At 46.6% G+C, this 17,939-nt stretch overlaps 1 protein-coding gene across 1 annotated transcript in view; it reads left to right on the forward strand.

Annotated features, from left to right (window-relative positions):
* The window catches only part of LOC135909818 (von Hippel-Lindau disease tumor suppressor-like), a 48,832-nt gene that overhangs the window by 14,090 nt on the left and 16,803 nt on the right, over positions 1 to 17,939 (forward strand). Inside the window, exon 3 of the mRNA XM_065441870.1 lies at positions 2,528 to 2,699. Within this exon, the coding sequence (XP_065297942.1) occupies positions 2,528 to 2,699 (172 nt within the window). The remainder of the gene's footprint in view (positions 1 to 2,527; positions 2,700 to 17,939) is intronic.

Below are 17,939 nucleotides of genomic sequence, written 5' to 3' on the forward strand. Positions count from 1 at the left end.
GTGATGAAAAGCCCGGTGATGGTGTGGGCCAGGTAAACAAGAAGCCAGCTTGGCCTCGCAACGGCATTGAATGCGGCAGTCACAAAGCAAATCGTTCAGTAAAATACGTACCTTGACCTTACCACCTTCATGTGGTGAGGCCATTATGGAAGCGCATCATTTATCAAGCACCTAGTGTTCGGTTTTATATGCAGCGAAGGCGAAATAGCACATTTGGGGGCGATGTCCCGTGTGTTCAGCCGATCTCCACGCATGTGTTGGGTAGTTTCTCTGATACTGGCTATCGCATGAACAAATGTCTGCAATGTTTTCGCCTGCAGCAGTCGTCCGTAGTAAGTGGTCAAGCGTAGCAGCTATTATAACCCCGAGTTTATTTTCCACCACCCATGAGCGGCCCATTATATAGCAATAACGTCATGCGTTGGCGATAGGTGTGAAAAAAAAAATTAGAATTTAAGAGAATTCACATGAAGCAGTTGTAACATCTGGGTCCAGATAATGGCTAATGAACTGCTATAACCCTTGCAGCTTTATTCTGCTGTGTCTAACGCGTGTGTCTTTTAGAACTACAAATTCGATGCTGTCTGTTATGTACACTTTTGTATTCTAACTAAGCTGCATACAGTTTATAGTCTTGTTCATGAGAAGAATGCATACATTCGTGTGGATGACAATTAGGCGCTGACCTCATAAATGTCATTTATTTGCAATACAGAAAAATTACATTGCAAACAGTGACAGTGTGTACCAAACTACACACACACAAAATAAAGGTTAGTCACATAGTATACATAAGCACTATATTACACATTGTGCTCATTTCGGATAAAGGAAATCGTACAAGTTTTGACAATTTATGCTAGTCTTGGTTTTTTTACATGCTTGTTGTTTAACCTTCAGCAGTACTGATGCACGTGCAGGCACACATAATAGTGTGCCTGCACACTTACATGCACTCATAAAGAAGAAATTTCCATGCGCACGCATAAAGAAGTGCTTAGCACGCATTTCTTCTATACGAGCAGTGCATGGAAATGTGAAGTTAAGTCTTCTAACACAGAGTCAGTGTAGTGGTCATATGCATCGCTTTCGCCACCATGTTTTGCGAAGTGTTCCTCAGCCTTTTTAAGAAGAAGAAACAGATGTGAATTCGGATGTGTGATCCTTCCTCTCGTTTTACAATTTACCAAGTTGACTTCAGGTAGCTTTGAAATACCTTCTGCAACCAGACCCTCCTTACAAACTGTGCAGGATGTTTGAGTGCCACACTTTTGTGACACAAATCCAGTGACATAATACAGAATGCAGTCAACAATTGCAACATTCGAATAGTCATGCTCAAGCACATCATCGCACTCTCATGTGTTTCCTCACTGATAAGGCCATCCAGCCTCTACTTGAGGTCATGCATTTTGTCAGTGTGCTGAATAGCTGCAGATTTAAACACCTCTCTAAAGTCATTAAGGGTGAGAAAAGTAGATTGCTCTTTCTCAGAAGCTACACAGTTGCCAAACTGTGGTGGTCTCAACAGAGAATACAGAGAAAGCATGTGGTAAAGCTGCAGCAATGTTGGAAATGTGGGATACGCATTTTCGCCACGCGCTTGTCTTAAATTACAAAAGAAAACACTTTGAGGGGTCCTGATTCATTTTGGCTGACAGGACTTACTTGAAATCGCGCTCCTGCAGAAGGAGCACTGACAGCTCCTGGACAGACTTAAGGGTAACAAGCAAGGCTTCAGCTGCAGATTGTGTTAAACAAAGATCTTTGTGAGTTCCGCCCCTCAGAACCTCCCGCTCCCAGCTATCTAGCAACTTACATGCCGACTCAGGAACATGGAAAGCTTTGCTTCTAAGTATGAGGCCTTTTGCACCAAAGCAACAATGGAGCACGTCAAGGTATGAATTGGGTAAAGTCCACAGTTGGCTCGACATTGCCGAGCCGAGGTGCACCTCTCCGTGTTCCCTTCGCAACTGAGTTGCTGAAAACTGGGGTGGCCAGCTTCACTCGCATTTGAGCATATCTGAAGGATTCACATAGCATGTCAGCTTTGGGCACACCCTAAGTTCAGCTGCATTTTTGGTGTCTGCCACAAAAAAAAGTACATCATAGTATGGCCATTTCACTAGCCGCCCTTTTACTTTCAAACTACTGACCATATTTTCAGTATAAATTGAGGAGCGAAATGTTTTTCACAAGCACGGTCTCTGCATTGCGATACCGGTCTTGTCGTTTTATGTCAGATATCCCTAATACATAAAAATTTAGAAGGAGAGGAGGAGTGGAAGCACCGCGGAGGCCGTGCTTGATTGCCATTAGCTCGAGTTCTGCTGAACGCCTTGAAATACTTTTTGTGGCAAATTATTTCTGAAATAGTCTTTCTTAACTTCAAATGCATTTCTAGACTTCGATTGAAAATGGTTCAGGAACCCTTTAAACAGCGTCACAGCCATGGGGTGGGGGTGGTATTCTTAACAAAGAATGTTAATGCTCTTCGTTACTCATTGCGCCTTGTGTGCCATTGCAGGCGCTCGATGTGGACACCTTTGTGAGCCATCCATGGATCTTTCGTGACACGGTGACACATGATCGTAGGGTTGTTCATCAAAAGGAGGTGTTTCACCCTCCTGGGCCGTCAGGCCTGGGTCCCGATGGTCAACCCCAGTACACCCGCAAGCTGGTTCGCATCACCCTGCCTGGTCAGTGATAGGCCAGGCTCATTGGCATTTTTCACTGGTTCACTTTTTATATTTAGTATATCAGTGGTTCCTGACCTTGAATGTGTTGGGTAACATGAGCACGTGCACAGTGATGTGGGACGGAACCTGCAGAAGTGAGCGCTCATCTCACTTGTAAGGCTTTCTGCAGTAATCAAGCATGTCCATAATGGTACAGACAAGAAGAAGGAGACGAAGGGGGAATCGAGATGCTTGATTTTTTGTTTATCACAGCCATATGAAGCGAACAGATAAGGCAAGGAATGCACAGGGAAAATTATTTGTTGTTTTAATCGAAGTGTCAAAATGATAAGCTAAAGGGAAATGAAAGTGGTCAAAAAAAAAAAAAGACAAGTCGTTGCCGGTTGTGTGGTCTAGACGGGGTGAGGTGAGCCTTCACCACAGGAATTCGGAAATGACGATGTAGCTGGGCATAGTGAGGATGAAAAAAAATTAGAAAAGGTTGTGTTCACTTTATAGGTGCATGGATGCGACTCTCATCTGAGTCTCGAGTGGTCTCTCTAACACGTGGGCCAGCCCGGCCTTAAATAACCACTGGCGTTGGCGTTGCCATCTTCTTCTAGAGCTTGTGGAGTTGTAGTGTTTTTCGCCTTCCAACCTTTTGTGTCAGTGTAGTAGCTTTGACAGGGCAGCCAGACGGTGGACCTACGGCGTGAGGCCTAAACACCTGGGGCACGTAGCGCCACAAAGAAGAACCGGACTGCTCAAGTTGGGCACCAGACAAAGAATCTCTTTATTCCAGTGAGGGGAAACGCAGCAGGTGTACTTGCAGCGTTTGGCACTGAGTGGCGCCCTGACGTAACCGATTCGAAACTGAAACTGGAAGCCGACACAGGATATTACATTACTTCTCCCTTGAGAGAAAAATGCGCCACTCACTCTCCTTGCAACAAAGCAAGTCATGGGTTACAGAAGAACACAGAAGTGAAAGCATTACACAATGAAGATTTTCCAATGTAAGTTTTGGACATGTTATTTATCATTATACAATAGAAAATTCAGCTACATGTACCTATCGCAGCCTTTTTTTTTTCTAAGCGGACATCTTTGGCTTCCCCATTTTAAGAGAAACACACAACATGAAGAATGAAAATAAACATGGTTGCACCACAGTTCTGAAGAGTTTCGGTACCCATCTTGGGAAGACGACGAGATGCACACTTGCACACACAGATCACACATGAAAAGAGTTCACAGAGTACAAAAAGTAGACAGTGCGAACATCTGTGTGCCACCTGGGACAGCACTAATGGGTGGCTCATTTGCCCTGAGCCTCACTCGAAACAGCTCTGTGGCTGTCATGAATTGAAGATTGTGCGTATAAAGCACTTTACACTCCAAGAAGTTGCGACAGTCCCGCTGTGAGAATGCTAAAGACCCAAGTAATGTTCAAAAACTTTTTTGGCATGAAAGACAAATTTGTATGATGGTCAGTACTGTAGTGATGGTGTGCGTACTGCACGTTTGTGCTACAAGAAATGTAAGGTATCCCCTATACCAGTAGCACGGCCGCTTGATGCAAAAGCACAGGGTGCGGCCCGATGCGTCGCCCCTGAACGGCGTTTGGGGCCTAGTTCCCTGCGCGCCCACTGCAGCGCCGCTGCTCGAGGACAGCTGCTGATAGAGAGCGCCTTCACAGCTGCTTCGAGACGCGTGATCTTCACTTCAATCAAGGCGTAAATGATGCGTTTTATATTTGGAAATTGCAGATAAAATATTTTAAGTTGTCGTTAGAAGTGTTGATAACGCCACAAATGCCAACAGATTGTCACAGGGGTGGAAATCTATTCTATATATAATACGGCTGAATGCTATCCGTGACTGTTGCCCTTACGATGCACGACCGGGTAAAGCACATCCATAGAGAGGTTCTGCTTGAAGCAATCTATCAGTAATTTTATTCACTTCTCGTCAACACGTATATACACAAAGTAAAAAGTTTACATAGGGAGAACTTGCACCGAGTTTCCCAAGTAATGCAAACTAACGTAGATGAAATAAAAATGCTTATCATTGCAAATAATCATCAGTAGATCTTTCTCACCAAGACGAAGCATATTGAGTGATGCTGGAGCTTGTCTAAGGAGTGCGCTCCTTTTAACGTCTCCCCCATCCCCAGCCTGCTTGGCATCAAAATCACCTCAGGCCCTGTTAAAAAGAAAAAAAATCTGACTACATGCCGGGTGTCCATACTTAAGTCATTAATAGAAACAAGCAATTCAATACAGGTGAAGTTGTTGGAAGTTTACAAGTTCAGTTGCAGCCAAGAAAAGTACAAAAAATGCTTCAACCAGCAGCTTGATACTTTTATTGCATTGTCATAAGCAAGGAAGAATATATTCGCTGGTATGCACGAACAGGGAACCTTCCTTGAGAGAGGTTTATGCGACAACCTCAAAAGTAGCTCCACTGTTGAATTAACATTCCCAGCCCAGTTGGCTAAGAGGGGCCGCCGCAGCAACTTCCTCAAGAATATTTTGCAAAGCTCCTCAGTGTGAGCATGGTCCTTTCCCCACACATTAATTGCCGATACTGTGTGAAATGTGGAAGTAATGCTGATATCAACAGGTGGCACAGATTGCTGCTTTTTCGAATCTCATCTGTCTTCGTGACCCGCTGAACAAAGATGCAAGTCAGCTGGCAAAGCTTAACAACTTCCATGTTAGGGTACATCAATCCTCCATTGTCCATATTTGCTATCAGCCTGTAGAGTGGCCCGACACTCCTTGGCGAGAGATATTTTTCAGCTTCTCGACGCTCCAAGTCCCAGGGGAACTCGTGATATTTCATATTCGGGTCCTTTTTGGCATTTGTGTCGCAGAGTAGCGCACAACAGTTGCGCGGCATCGCGCCGCATGAACAAGGCTGGCTGAAGAGCCTTAACTGAAGAGCCTTAACCAAGCACAGCAAACTTGCTCACACACACGCACGTGAAAAAGCACGAGATGAATGCATATCGCACAAGGCAAACACGTTCTGACGCGAGAACCAACTCCCGCTTATCCCCTGTGCGAAGTCACGAAAGCATCCCCGAGCAGTGGCACCCTCGCCAAGAAAAGCGGTCACAACTGAAAACTCGGCTGAGACGTGCCCGCTTATTGTCCGCGGCGCGACGTAGCTGGCCGCACCTTGCTTTGCATCGAGTGGCCGTGAAGAAAAGGTGGGAAACCATCATCAAGGGATGGGTAGTCACTGGAGTGACTCTTTTCAGTTAAGTTTTCAAAAAAATCTTGTCGTGCAGAGCATTTCATAAATTTGGATGCATTCCAACGTTTGCCATTTTCAAGCGTGAAACTATTGCGACCTACCTTACCTTACGGTAAATCTTAATTGGACCCAAGTATTTAGGATCGGACGTTCTCGAGTTACGTACTCAGACAAGATCTCCTGGACAAAATTGAGGGCATTTTGTGGCGCGACGATGGTCCACGTACGCCTTAACACTTTTGGTGTAAGAGCCGAATTCGCATGCAACCAATTCCTTAATAGTCTGGAAGCTGTATTCAGTATCCTGATCTCAGACGAACAGTTGTCCTTGTTTTAGCAGTTTCCTGAGCGGTTCTACCAATTCAGCATACTGCGGGATCAGTTTAGCGCAGTAGCGTATAAGACCAACAAATCAATGCAGAGACTTCTTGTCAGTTGGCTGCGGTGCATCAACAATTCACTTTGTTTTCCAGCGGCGAAATGCCGTTTGCACTGAACCTAAGTCCAAGAAAAGTGAGCTCTAGGACACTGTATACACACTTTGCATTTAGCTTCATGCCAGCAGCCGAGATTCTGGAAAGTGCTGTTTGCAGATTTTTATCATGCTCGGCTAGTGTGCGGCCCCAAATAATAACATCACTTAGGCAGCACAAAGTACCTGGACAGTCTTTTAAAATAGATGACATTATCCGCTGAACAGCGGAAGGCGCAGATGCCAATCCGAAACACAAATGCTTGAAGTGAAAGAGACCATCATGAGTGATGAAAGTAGTAAGCTCACTGCTTTTCTCTGACAATAAAACCTGATCATAAGGGGACTGTAAGTCCAACCTACTGAACACAGTAGCACCAGCGAGTTGATGCAACAGTTCGTTAGCCCTCGGCAGTGGAAAGGCATCTATGACGATAGCCTTGTTGGGTTCATTAAGATCGACGCAAAGTCGAATGGAGTTGTCTTTCTTTCGAACCACGACGAGTTGAGAGATCCACTCGGACGCTGTGACTTGTTCAATGATATCAGCTGATTCTAGCCGTTGCAGCTCAATGGAGACTTGCTCACAGAGAACCAGAGGTAGAGGACGCAGTTTCGCTGAGACTGGTTGCACTGAAGCTTGGAGATGAACGTCGTGAAGGAAGCCCTTTACAAGTCCCAATTGTCCTGAGAATAGATGGGCGAACTCTGTTGGAGCGTTGTGTGGAAGAGACGTAAACTGAACGCTTGGGTCAGCTGGAACTCCTGACACTTGTTGACATGTGAGCGAAGACCCTTGAATGTCAGTGCCCGAAGTTTTAATTGTAAGCACCGACGGAACTGCAGTGGCTGATTCTGTATCAGTGATAGCGGAAACAAGCTGCGTTCGAGCAGGGGACTGTCGATGCGTTCGGTTCCTCGAACGGCAAACTGAAGCGTAATGTCCCACTTTTCCACACGCACGGCAGGAAACGTGCTTGGCCGGACAGCCTGGATCCGATGCGATCTGGTGAGGTGAATTACATCGGTAGCAATGGACTGCGATGTCTTGACTGGCTTCGCAGAGTTCATGCTGGAAGCCATGTTGGCCGTCCTCCCCAGGTCGCGACTTTCCGTCATGCCGCTGAGCACCATCTTGAAGCCGCCGGGGTCGAGGGAGAACGGTGGCAGGAACCACCATCTTGTGCGTCTGGGCGAGGAAGGTGATGGCTGTCGACGCCATCCTGGCGTTGCGTCGAGACGCGCTGAACAGACGAGCTGTTGAAGACTTGAAATTCTTTGTGAACTTGCTGTATGCTACATCCGATTTCTTGGGCTTTCTTGAGCGTGAGGGACGACCCTTCATGGCGTAACCTTGCTCGTATTTTTGCTGACGCGATTCTGCAAGATTTGGTCGCGCAGGGACTCATGCCAAGCGCCGAATGAATGCAAAAGGAGGCGCTAGCCTTTGTAACATGGTGACGAAGTCCTGAAAGGTTTCCCCGGGTAGTTGCTTTCTGTCCCTGAAGATAATGCGGTGCATCAGGGGATTGGCGCTTTCTTCGTAATGCTGGTCGAAGATGCGAAGAATGTCTTCGAGCATAGTAGATGTCAGGTCCGTTTGCGATGCGAGGTGGTAGTAGAGACGTTGCCCCTCGAAGCCTAAGCTGCTGAGTAAAATGGCCTTCTTCCTTTGACTTGTAGTGCCTTGCATCCGGTTGCCTCGAGAAACATGCAAAAGTAACGTTTCCACGTGAGCCACAGTGCAGCAGGAGTACTGGGTAGCGACAGGAAAGGTGGCATGGAGGGTACGAACGCCATGCTGGGCACCGAGAACAAAGGCGGGGGAGTTGCGGTTGATAAAGGAGACGCAGTTGCGGTCTTGCATGCCGGAAGCAGGAGTAGGAGCAGAAGTAGAATGGCAAGGGCACGTAGGAAGTAGATTAAACGGTTTACCTTGTCACCAGTTTGTAGTATGTGAATGGCGACAGAATGTGCTGCAGCAGCCAGACAAGGCACAGGTACAGCACTAGCGGCGTCTGGGCAGGCTCCAGTACTCGTAGTAGACCAGGTTCATCCTTGTCGCCAGTTCGTAGTAGCTTCGACGGGGCAGCCAGACAGAGGACCTACGGCATGAGGCCTAAACGGCCGGGGTGCGCAGCGCCGCAAAGAGCCGGACTGCTCAAGTCGGGGACCAGACAAAGAATCTCTTTATTCCAGCGAGGGGAAATGCAGCAGGTGTACTTGCAGCATTTGGCACAGAGTGGTGTCCTGATGCCTGACGTAACCGATTCGAAACTGAAACTGGAAACCGACACAGGATATCGCAGTCAGCTTGTGGAGAGCGAGGCAGGGGGGTGCCTTGTTGTCATTTTGGTCTGCCCTACACCCTTTTGTGTCAGCTCGGAGAGCGGGAGGGGACCTTCTTGCCTTTTCAGTTTGTCTTGCATCCTTTTGTGTCGGCTCGGGGGAAAGCGTGTTGTCGATTCGGAGAAGAGGGCAATCATGTCGACGTGGGGAAACCCACCTGAACGCCTCTCACACCCAACAAGTCGATAATAACAGCCCGTCCGCCGCCACAGGAGATCTTGAAGGGGCTGCAGTATCCAAGCGCCTCGAACAGACCTGTAGAGCCTGTGCTTATCACTTTGTTCCGCCGATCGTTCCAAGGCCTGCCTGTTGACACCTTCTGGAAATAAACCACGCCCAGCCCAAGGCACAACCAACAGAGAGCACCCAACCAACCATGAGAACTGCCAAGTTCACACATTTTTCACATAATCTTATCAGAATCGTGCCTGCAGCCCTCGTCTGAGATTCCTGAAACCTAACAAATGAGGAAACCAGCCTTGAGGGCGTTTTTGAATCAGCCTAATGCCTAATGTTTTTGTGTTTTCTTTTTCTGAGAAAGCCACCTTTGTTGAGAGACTGAGAATGCATTGAAACCCAGCAATAGGGTTAATCATAAGTTAAAAATGGACAAACAAAATGCCTTCAAAGAAAAGCAATGAACAAAGGAAGACCTTCACAACACACAAGAAACCTACGGATGCGCCTACTTTGGCAATTGTTAATGCTTAATGCACACCTGATTTGATCGTTGTCGGAAAGCTTTCAGGCCTTGCCGAAGGTATAAAATGGTGCCAGGCATACGCGGCCCTCTGTCGTCGCTCTGCCGCTTTGTGTGCTCGTGGCGTGCTTTTTAGTCACTGAAGATGAGGCTGGTAAACACGGGAGAAATTGCAAGTCTCCGTTTTCCCTCACTCTCGCAGCGCATTCTACTGCAGTGACAGTCTGACCGGTCTTGTTCACACATGCATATCTCCACCCGGTTGAACACTTCAGCTGCACTCCTACTCGTGGAGACGCATTCTGGTTTGTTGTTACGTGACACCTTTGTTTTCTTACCTGCCACCCCTGCAGAGGCGTCTGCGTCAGCAGGCGTTTGATGTGTTGCGACACCACGTACCCGAGCACACGAGAGTTGGACCCTCCCGCGTGTAGCCGTGCGCGGCTTAGCCGTGTCTGGGGAAGGGGGGATCCTGGAGGTTGAGTCGATGCCGGGTGTTTGGACCTTTAAGGCCCCCCGACGGAGGCAACACACCTCTTTGGCCTCTGCTTCACACAGACGGCACCCCCGGACTGACCCACCCGGGGGAAATCGGTAGTTGCCTTTTCCCGTCTCTCTCTCTTTCTAGCCTTCATCTTTCTCTCGCTTTACATCTTTCCTGTCTTCTCCTAGCTTCCGCTTACTTCGAATTTTTCCAGGCAGCGAGGGTTAACCTGTGTGAATAGCCAACCTAGGTTATTTTATATTTGGTTATAGTGGTAACGTACAGCTGGCATTTGCAGGCCGTGTTTCACGGGTCCTGCAGCATCCCCTTGTAGGACTCCACGGTGGATGGCTGGCGTTACTGCCGAAATCTCACATATCTTTATGGCTTGCTCCTTCTCCCCACTCCCTGATCGCCCTCAGAAAAGATGGCGCACCGATGTACTATTCCAATTTTTTGGTTGGCAAAAAGAATCTTTTCCTCGTTTCCACGTCATCCATTCTGAAAAACCAGCTAAACCAGTGCGAACAATTTCACCATTCCTTGTGTCGAAGTCCCTTACCGAAGTTTTTGGCCCAGGTTATAAGGCGTCGAGGATGGCTAGCGGTGACCTCCTCTTGGAGCTCTGCGATCAGAAACAATTTGAGAAACTGCCTAAACTAGTATCATTTGGGGAGACCAAAGTAGTAGTAACACCGCACCGTACGATGAATACCACCCACGGCGTTGTCTCGGATGATGATTTGCTGGAGCTCACTGAGGCTGAACTCTTGGAGGGCTTCAGTGAACAGAATGTTATAAATGTCAAAAGAATCAAGATGAGGCGAGATGGTAAAGAAATTGCGACCAAACACCTAATACTCACCTTCAATTCAAGTGTCCTGCCCGAGTCGATCGAGGCCGGGTACATCAAGCTCCATCTAAGACCGTATGTGCCAAATCCCCTGAGATGTTTCAAATGCCAATGTTTTGGCCACAGCTCGCAGAGCTGCCGAGGCTGCCAAACATGTGCGAAATGCAGTGTCCATGAACACACGTCTGAAGCTTGCGAGAACTCTTTGCATTGTGTAAACTGTGATGGAGAGCACGCCGCGAACTCGCGGTCATGCCCGTCTTGGAAAAAAGAAAAAGAAATTGTCACGATCAAAGTGAAACAAAACATATTGTTTAAAGAGGCACGTAGGCGGGTGGCATACCTGCCTAAGAACACATTTGCCAAAGTGGCGCGTCAGGGGGCAGCGCCACAACAGTCTCCGGCGGCTAACCGTCCCACACCCAGTGAGGCGGCAGTGACGCCATCCACCCCCCTGGCGGTTGCAGCTAGCGCTGCTCCGCCACCCCGGCAGAAGGGGCCATCCACCTCCGGGCAGGCGACCTCAAAGGCCTCGTCCAACGTACCGAGGCCTTCACGCCAAACAAAGTGCTCGAAAGAGCGCGTGCCCAGCGCCTCGCTAGAGGCGATGGACACAACCACCAGCAAGACGGCGCCACCAGTGCCTAAGGAGCGGCGAGGCACTCTTGATCGCTCCAAAAGAGACAAAACTCCCGTCACGGCGCCTAAAAAAGGCCCGTGAATTAATCCTTATCACTTAAACACACAGCACCCATCAGATTATCATAATGGAAACACAAATATTACAGTGGAATGTACGAGGACTTTTACGTAACCTCGATGACATTAAATCACTCGACGACAACTAATCATTGTACAAAAGGAAATATTGAAAATGTGTGAAAACTATGTGGGTGACAAACGAGGACTCCGAACAAAACCGCTCTTCATTAAATATAGCATGCTTAAAGCAGATCAAGTTTATTATTTCAAACTACTCCAGTGGATATATAAAAATAGGCTGCACACAATACCTGTCGATAGTTGCACCTCATACCCAATACGTAAACCACACTATGTAAAGCCCTCCACAAGAACTAATTACGGAAAGCAGACATTGAATTATCAAACAATTAATGTATTAAACAGTGATTACTTTAACGTATTTTACACACAATCCTTCCACAGCTTCAAAAATAACTGTAAAAACCTATTAGTGGGCAGTGACATTGCATTCTCATTTTGAGTAACTTGTGCTCATCCCTGATAACACATGTAACCTCAGTTATGTTACAGATTTTTCTCAGCGCTTGTAAATCATGTTTGCCATTGTTTCGGCATTTACATTGTGTATCAGTCTAAACCTTCGTTTCTTTCTGAAATGTTTCTATGTACTGATCTACTTACTGTATATGCTATTTATTTTCGAGCAAGTGATTCTATGGTTTTTTTTTTCTTTGTTGACTTCTGGTGTAAGCCAATTTTATTGTTATGTAATACTTATTGCATATGTACCTACTGCTTTTTCGAAATCTATACCGTTGAAGCAAAAGTAATGCTTTGGAGACATGTGTATTGAATAATTGAACTTTTCGTTGCTGTGTGCTGTGTGTTAAAGATATGTTCGGCAAATATGTATGTGAATGATATGTCATGCTGCCTTGAACTGTAGGGGCGCAGAGGCTCTGTCAGGCATTTTGCCTTTACCTCTGCCCCCTACACGGAGAGAATCCGTGAAACAAACAATAAAGAAAAAAAAAGAACTGTTACACAAACATAATCCAAGGTTGCTGTATGTTCAAGAGATACATCTGAAACCCACACAAACTTTTTACGTCAGTACATAATATATCGCAAAGACCGCAACGAGGCTAACGCCTCCAGCGGTGTTGCAATATTTGCGGAAAAATCTGTAGCTTGTCAACAGATTGCCCTCCAGATGCCCCTTGAGGCCATATCGGTTTGGGCGATCCTTTTTAACAAGCTGGTGACTGTGTGCTCTTTATACACACTGCCTAACTGTCACCTGAAAAAAAAAAAAAAAACGATTTCCATAACTTAATTGATAAGCTTCCTGACCCCTACATACTCGTGAGTGATTTCGATGCCCACAACACGATGTGGGGAAATTCACGATGCGACACGAGAGGTCGAATAATTGAAAATTTTCTTTTGACCTCTAATGCCTGCCTTTTTAACAAGAAGGAGCCGACGTATTACAGTGTCCAACACAACACACATTCAGCAATAGATTTATCAATTGGTTCTTCTTCTCTTCCCGTCTCACCTAGAATGGTCCGTGATCAATAAATTGTATGGAAGCGACCACTTCGCCATAATTTTAAACCTGACAACTTTGCATGAGAACCCTCCGCATATTCCTCGATGGAAATTAGCATCGGCGGATTGGGAGCATTTTAAAGAAACATCTTATTTATCACCAGATTTTATAAATAATTTTACTATAGATGATGCCATTGCATATTTTACTGCTTTTATTATTGATTTAGCTGAGAAGTTTATTCCACAGACGAATGGTGGTTCCTTAAGAAGACGTGTTCCCTAGTGGAACGAAGACTGTAGAGAGGCGCGAAAGAGACAGAACAAGGCATGGGGCGTATTGCGCAGATCGCCTAATGCCGAAAATTTAATTCACTTTAAACAAATTAAATCACTGGGGAGGCGGATACAGCGCCAGTCAAAGGCAGAAAGCAGGGTGAAGTTCTTCTCCGGCATTAATTTATACACGCAGGAGAGAAACGTTTAGAATGGCTTGAGAAAGCTACAGGGGCAACAAATCCATCCGTTGCCTCTGATGAACGACCAAGGGGATACCTTGCAAGACCAGGCAGACTCTCTTGGGGAACACTTGGAGCATGTGTCGAGCTCAATACACTATTCTGAACCTTTCCTTAAATTTAAAGAAGTAGAAGAGCTTGAGGCAGTTGTACGTAAATGCAGGCACGACGAAGCGTATAACCGGCCATTCAGTGTTGCTGAGTTAAGAGCTGCCTTGATTTCATGCAACAGCGCCGCACCGGGACCGAGTCATGTATGACATGATAAAAAACATCCACACTGACACACAAGTTACACTACTCGCATTCTTCAACACTATTTGGGCTGCCGGATACCTTCCACACACATGGAAAGAAGCAATTGTGGTCCCTGTTTTGAAGCAGGGGAAGGACCCATCCCTGGCGGCCCGATAGCTCTTACAAGCTGCTTGTGCATGCTTTATGAAAAAATGATTAATCGCAGACTCATACATTTACTTGAATTCAACAATATACTTGATCCCTATCAGTGCGGCTTCATAGATGGCAGGTCGACAACAGATCATCTTGTGCGCATTGAAGGATATATTCGTGATGCATTTTTACATAAACACTTTTTCTTATCAATATTCCTTGACATGGAGAAGGCGTATGACACAACATGGCGTTACGGGATCTTGCGAGACTTGTCGGGAATCGGCATCGGTGGAAATATGTTGAAAATAATTGAAAGCTATTTGTCGAATCGCATCCTCCACGTGAAAATCGGCAACGTATTGTCGCGACCTTTCACGAAAGAAACAGGTGTACCCTAGGGAGGCGTGCTTAGTTGTATGCTCTTTATCGTGAAGATGAACACGCTTCGTGCTTCATTACCACCTACCATTCTTTATTCCATCTACGTACACGACATTCAAATCGGCTTCAAATCCTGTAACCTCACAGTATGCGAAAGACAGGTGCAGCAGGCCTTGAACAAGTTTTCCAAGTGGGGAGACACAAATGGATTTAAAATCAACCCACACAAAAGTTCTTGTGTTCTTTTTACTAGAAAGAGAGGCCTGGTTCCAGATCCCTGTGTCCAACTATGTGGACATCAAACACCTATCAACAAAGAACATAAATTTCTAGGTATTATACTAGACTCTAAGCTTACTTTTATACAGCACATTAAATGTCTTAAAGAAGAATGTCTAAGAACAATGAATTTACTTAAAATTCTATCCCACTCAACATGGGGTAGTGGCAGGAAGTGTCTGATGAATGTTTATAAGAGCCTAATCCGATCACGATGGGATTATGGTGCCGTCGTATATAACTCTGCCGCTCCGAGCGCACTGAATATCCTAGGTCCTGTCCACCATCTAGGTATCCGCGTAGCCACTGACGCTTTCAGAACGAGCCCGATTGAAAGCTTATATGCGGAATCAAATGAATGGTCCCTCCACCTACAGAGAACTTACATCAGCCTTACATATTTGTTCAAAATAATTCCCATCATCACATCCATGTTTTAACACTGTTAACGATATGACATGTACTACACTTTTCCATAACCGTCCCTCTGTAAGACAGCCTTTCTCACTTCGTGTGAGGGAGCTTAGTGATGAAATGCATGTCCCACTCCTCGAGCTTTGCCTAATGCATCCAACCAAGCCGTTACCACCTTGGGAGTGGCAGCTGATAGAATGTGACATATCCTTTTTAGAAGTAACAAAACACGCTCCAGAGATGGAAATCCGAATGCATTTTCTAGAACTCCAGCACAAGCACTCCTGCGCCCAGTTCTACACAGACCCTTCGAAGTCAAATGTCGGGGTGTCCTATGCTGCTTTCGGCCCACCCTTCTCAGAATCTGGTGTACTGCATCTGGAAACAAGTATCTTCACGGCCAAGGCCTACGCAGTACTGTCTTCCGTAAATCATATAAGAAAATCAAAACTTCCAAAAGCAGCGATTTATACAGACTCCCTAAGCGTCGTGAAGGCGTTGATGTCAATCTATACACACAAAAATCCTGTACTTAATGAACTCTACGCTGTCTTGTGTAAAGCGTACACATCTAACCAGCGTGTCATTATTTGCTGGGTGCCTGGTCATAGGAGCATTGAGGGTAACGTTCTGGCGGACGAGATGGCCACGTCAATCGCATCGCAAGCTGTTAACCCTACTGCTGAGGTGCCTGTCACAGATCTGAGGCCTTTCTTGCGAAGGAGGCTGCGAGATCACTGGCAACACATGTCGGACGCGGAAACGGATAATAAGCTCCACCTGATAAAGCCACAGTTAGGATTCTGGCCCTCGAATAGAAAATTGCGCCGAACAGATGTCCTATTCTGTCGTCTAAGAATAGGACACACATTTGGCACCCATAACTTTCTACTCACCGGAAGTGAGCCTCCCACCTGTGGTAGATACGGGGAGAGGCTGACCGTACTCCACGTCTTCCTGGAGTGTCGGGAAGCCGAATCTGAGAGAAAGAGACATTTTTCCTTAGCATACCGACAGCACATCCCTCTTCGTCCTGCAATGTTTCTTGGTCCAGAACTGCTTTTTAATACAGACACAGTCCTAGGTTTCCTCAGAGATGTGGTCTTGCATATTATTAGTCCCATGCATTCGTAGCGCCTCCTCTCTCCAGAGGATGCCACTGCGATAATTGTTTTGCATGGCACATGCCTCCAGGCCCTTGTGTTTCAAGGGCTCTAAGGAGGCCGTAGTGCTCTAGCATTTCTTATAATGTGATATATTTTACCTATCGTATCATGCTTTTTAAATGCATCTAAATGTTCATAGTACAAGTCATACGTCATCACCATAATTTTATTATACAGATTTTGCGCACTTTAGAGCATATATTTTAAGGCCCCTTTACAGCCACGTCACACCAATTTCATAGTAATCATAATTACACTGCAAACTCACTACCACGGACATGGCGCTCTTTGGCCATACCAGACCCTTGCGCCATAAAACCCCATACATCATCATCATCCTACTCGTGGAGACGCATTCTGGTTTGTTGTAACGCAACACCTTTGTTTTCTTACCCGCCACCCCCGCAGGGGCTTCTGCATAAGCAGGTGTTTGGTGTATTGCGACACCACATACCCGAGCACATGAGGGTTGGCCCTTCCCGCGTGTAGCCGTGTGCGGCTTAGCCGTGTCTGGGGAAAGGGAGATCCTGGGGCTTGAGCCATTGCGGGGTGTTTGGACCTTTAAGGCCCTCCGGCAGAGGCAACACACCTCTTTGGCCTCTGCTTCACGCAGACGGCACCTCCAGACTGACCCCCCGGGGGAAAATCGGCAGTCGCTTTTTCCTGTCCTCCTCTTCAATCTTCGTCTCTCTCTCTCACTTTAATCTTTCCTGTCCTCTCCTCACTTCTTATCACTTCCTAGTTTCCGGCGGCAAGGGTTAACCTTGTGTGGCTAGCTAGTCTTGGTTATGCTGTATTTGGTTATAGCAGCGATGTACGGCTGGTGTAGGCAGAGCTTCCCCTGAAGGAACTTATGTCACGTCCCCCCTTGTTGGGCTCCATGGTAGGTCGTTGTCATCGCTGCCGAAGACCCCATCAATACTTATGGAAAATGCTTTTTCTAAACTCCCTGATCGCCCTCAGAAACAAGGGTGCACCGAAGATGCCTTTCAGTTTTTCAGACGCCAAGTCCACAACTTCCCACATTACCAAGTAGTTCACTTGGAAAAACCCAACGAACCAGTTCGCACCATTTCACCGTTCCTTGTATCAAAGTTTTTTGACTGATTATCGGTCCCAGTTATAAGGCGATGAGGATGGCAAGCGATGATCTCCTCTTGGAGCTCCGTGATCAGAAGCAATATGAGAAACCGCTGAAACTAGTGTCATTTGGGAAGACCCAAGTAACAGTAACCCTGCACTGTACTATGAATACCACACGTGGTGTAGTTTCAGATGATGATCTGTTGGAGCTAACTGAAGTTGAACACAACGGCTTCTGGCGGCTGTCCGATCCACAAGGAGTCGACAGTTACGCCATCTGCCCCTGTGGCGGTGGCAGTTAGCGCTACTCTGCCACCCCAGCAGAAGGGGCCATCCACCTCCGGGCAGGTGGCCTCAAAGATCTCGTCGAACGTCCCGAGGCCTTCACTTCAAACGAAGCGCTCAGCGCATGTCCAGCGCCTTGCTAGAGGCGATGGACACAACGACCAGCCAGATGGCGCCACCAACGCCAAAGGAATGGCGAGCCTCTCTCAATCGCTCCAAAAAAGACAAAACCTACGTCATGGCGCCTGCAAAGGGCCCGTGAACTAATCTCTCTCTTAAACACACAGCACCAAACACATTTATCATATTGGAAACAAAAATACTACAGTGGAATGTACGAGGACTTCTACATAAC

This window comes from Dermacentor albipictus, unplaced genomic scaffold (genome assembly GCF_038994185.2).
Source record: "Dermacentor albipictus isolate Rhodes 1998 colony unplaced genomic scaffold, USDA_Dalb.pri_finalv2 scaffold_30, whole genome shotgun sequence".
Classification (NCBI taxonomy): domain Eukaryota; kingdom Metazoa; phylum Arthropoda; class Arachnida; order Ixodida; family Ixodidae; genus Dermacentor; species Dermacentor albipictus.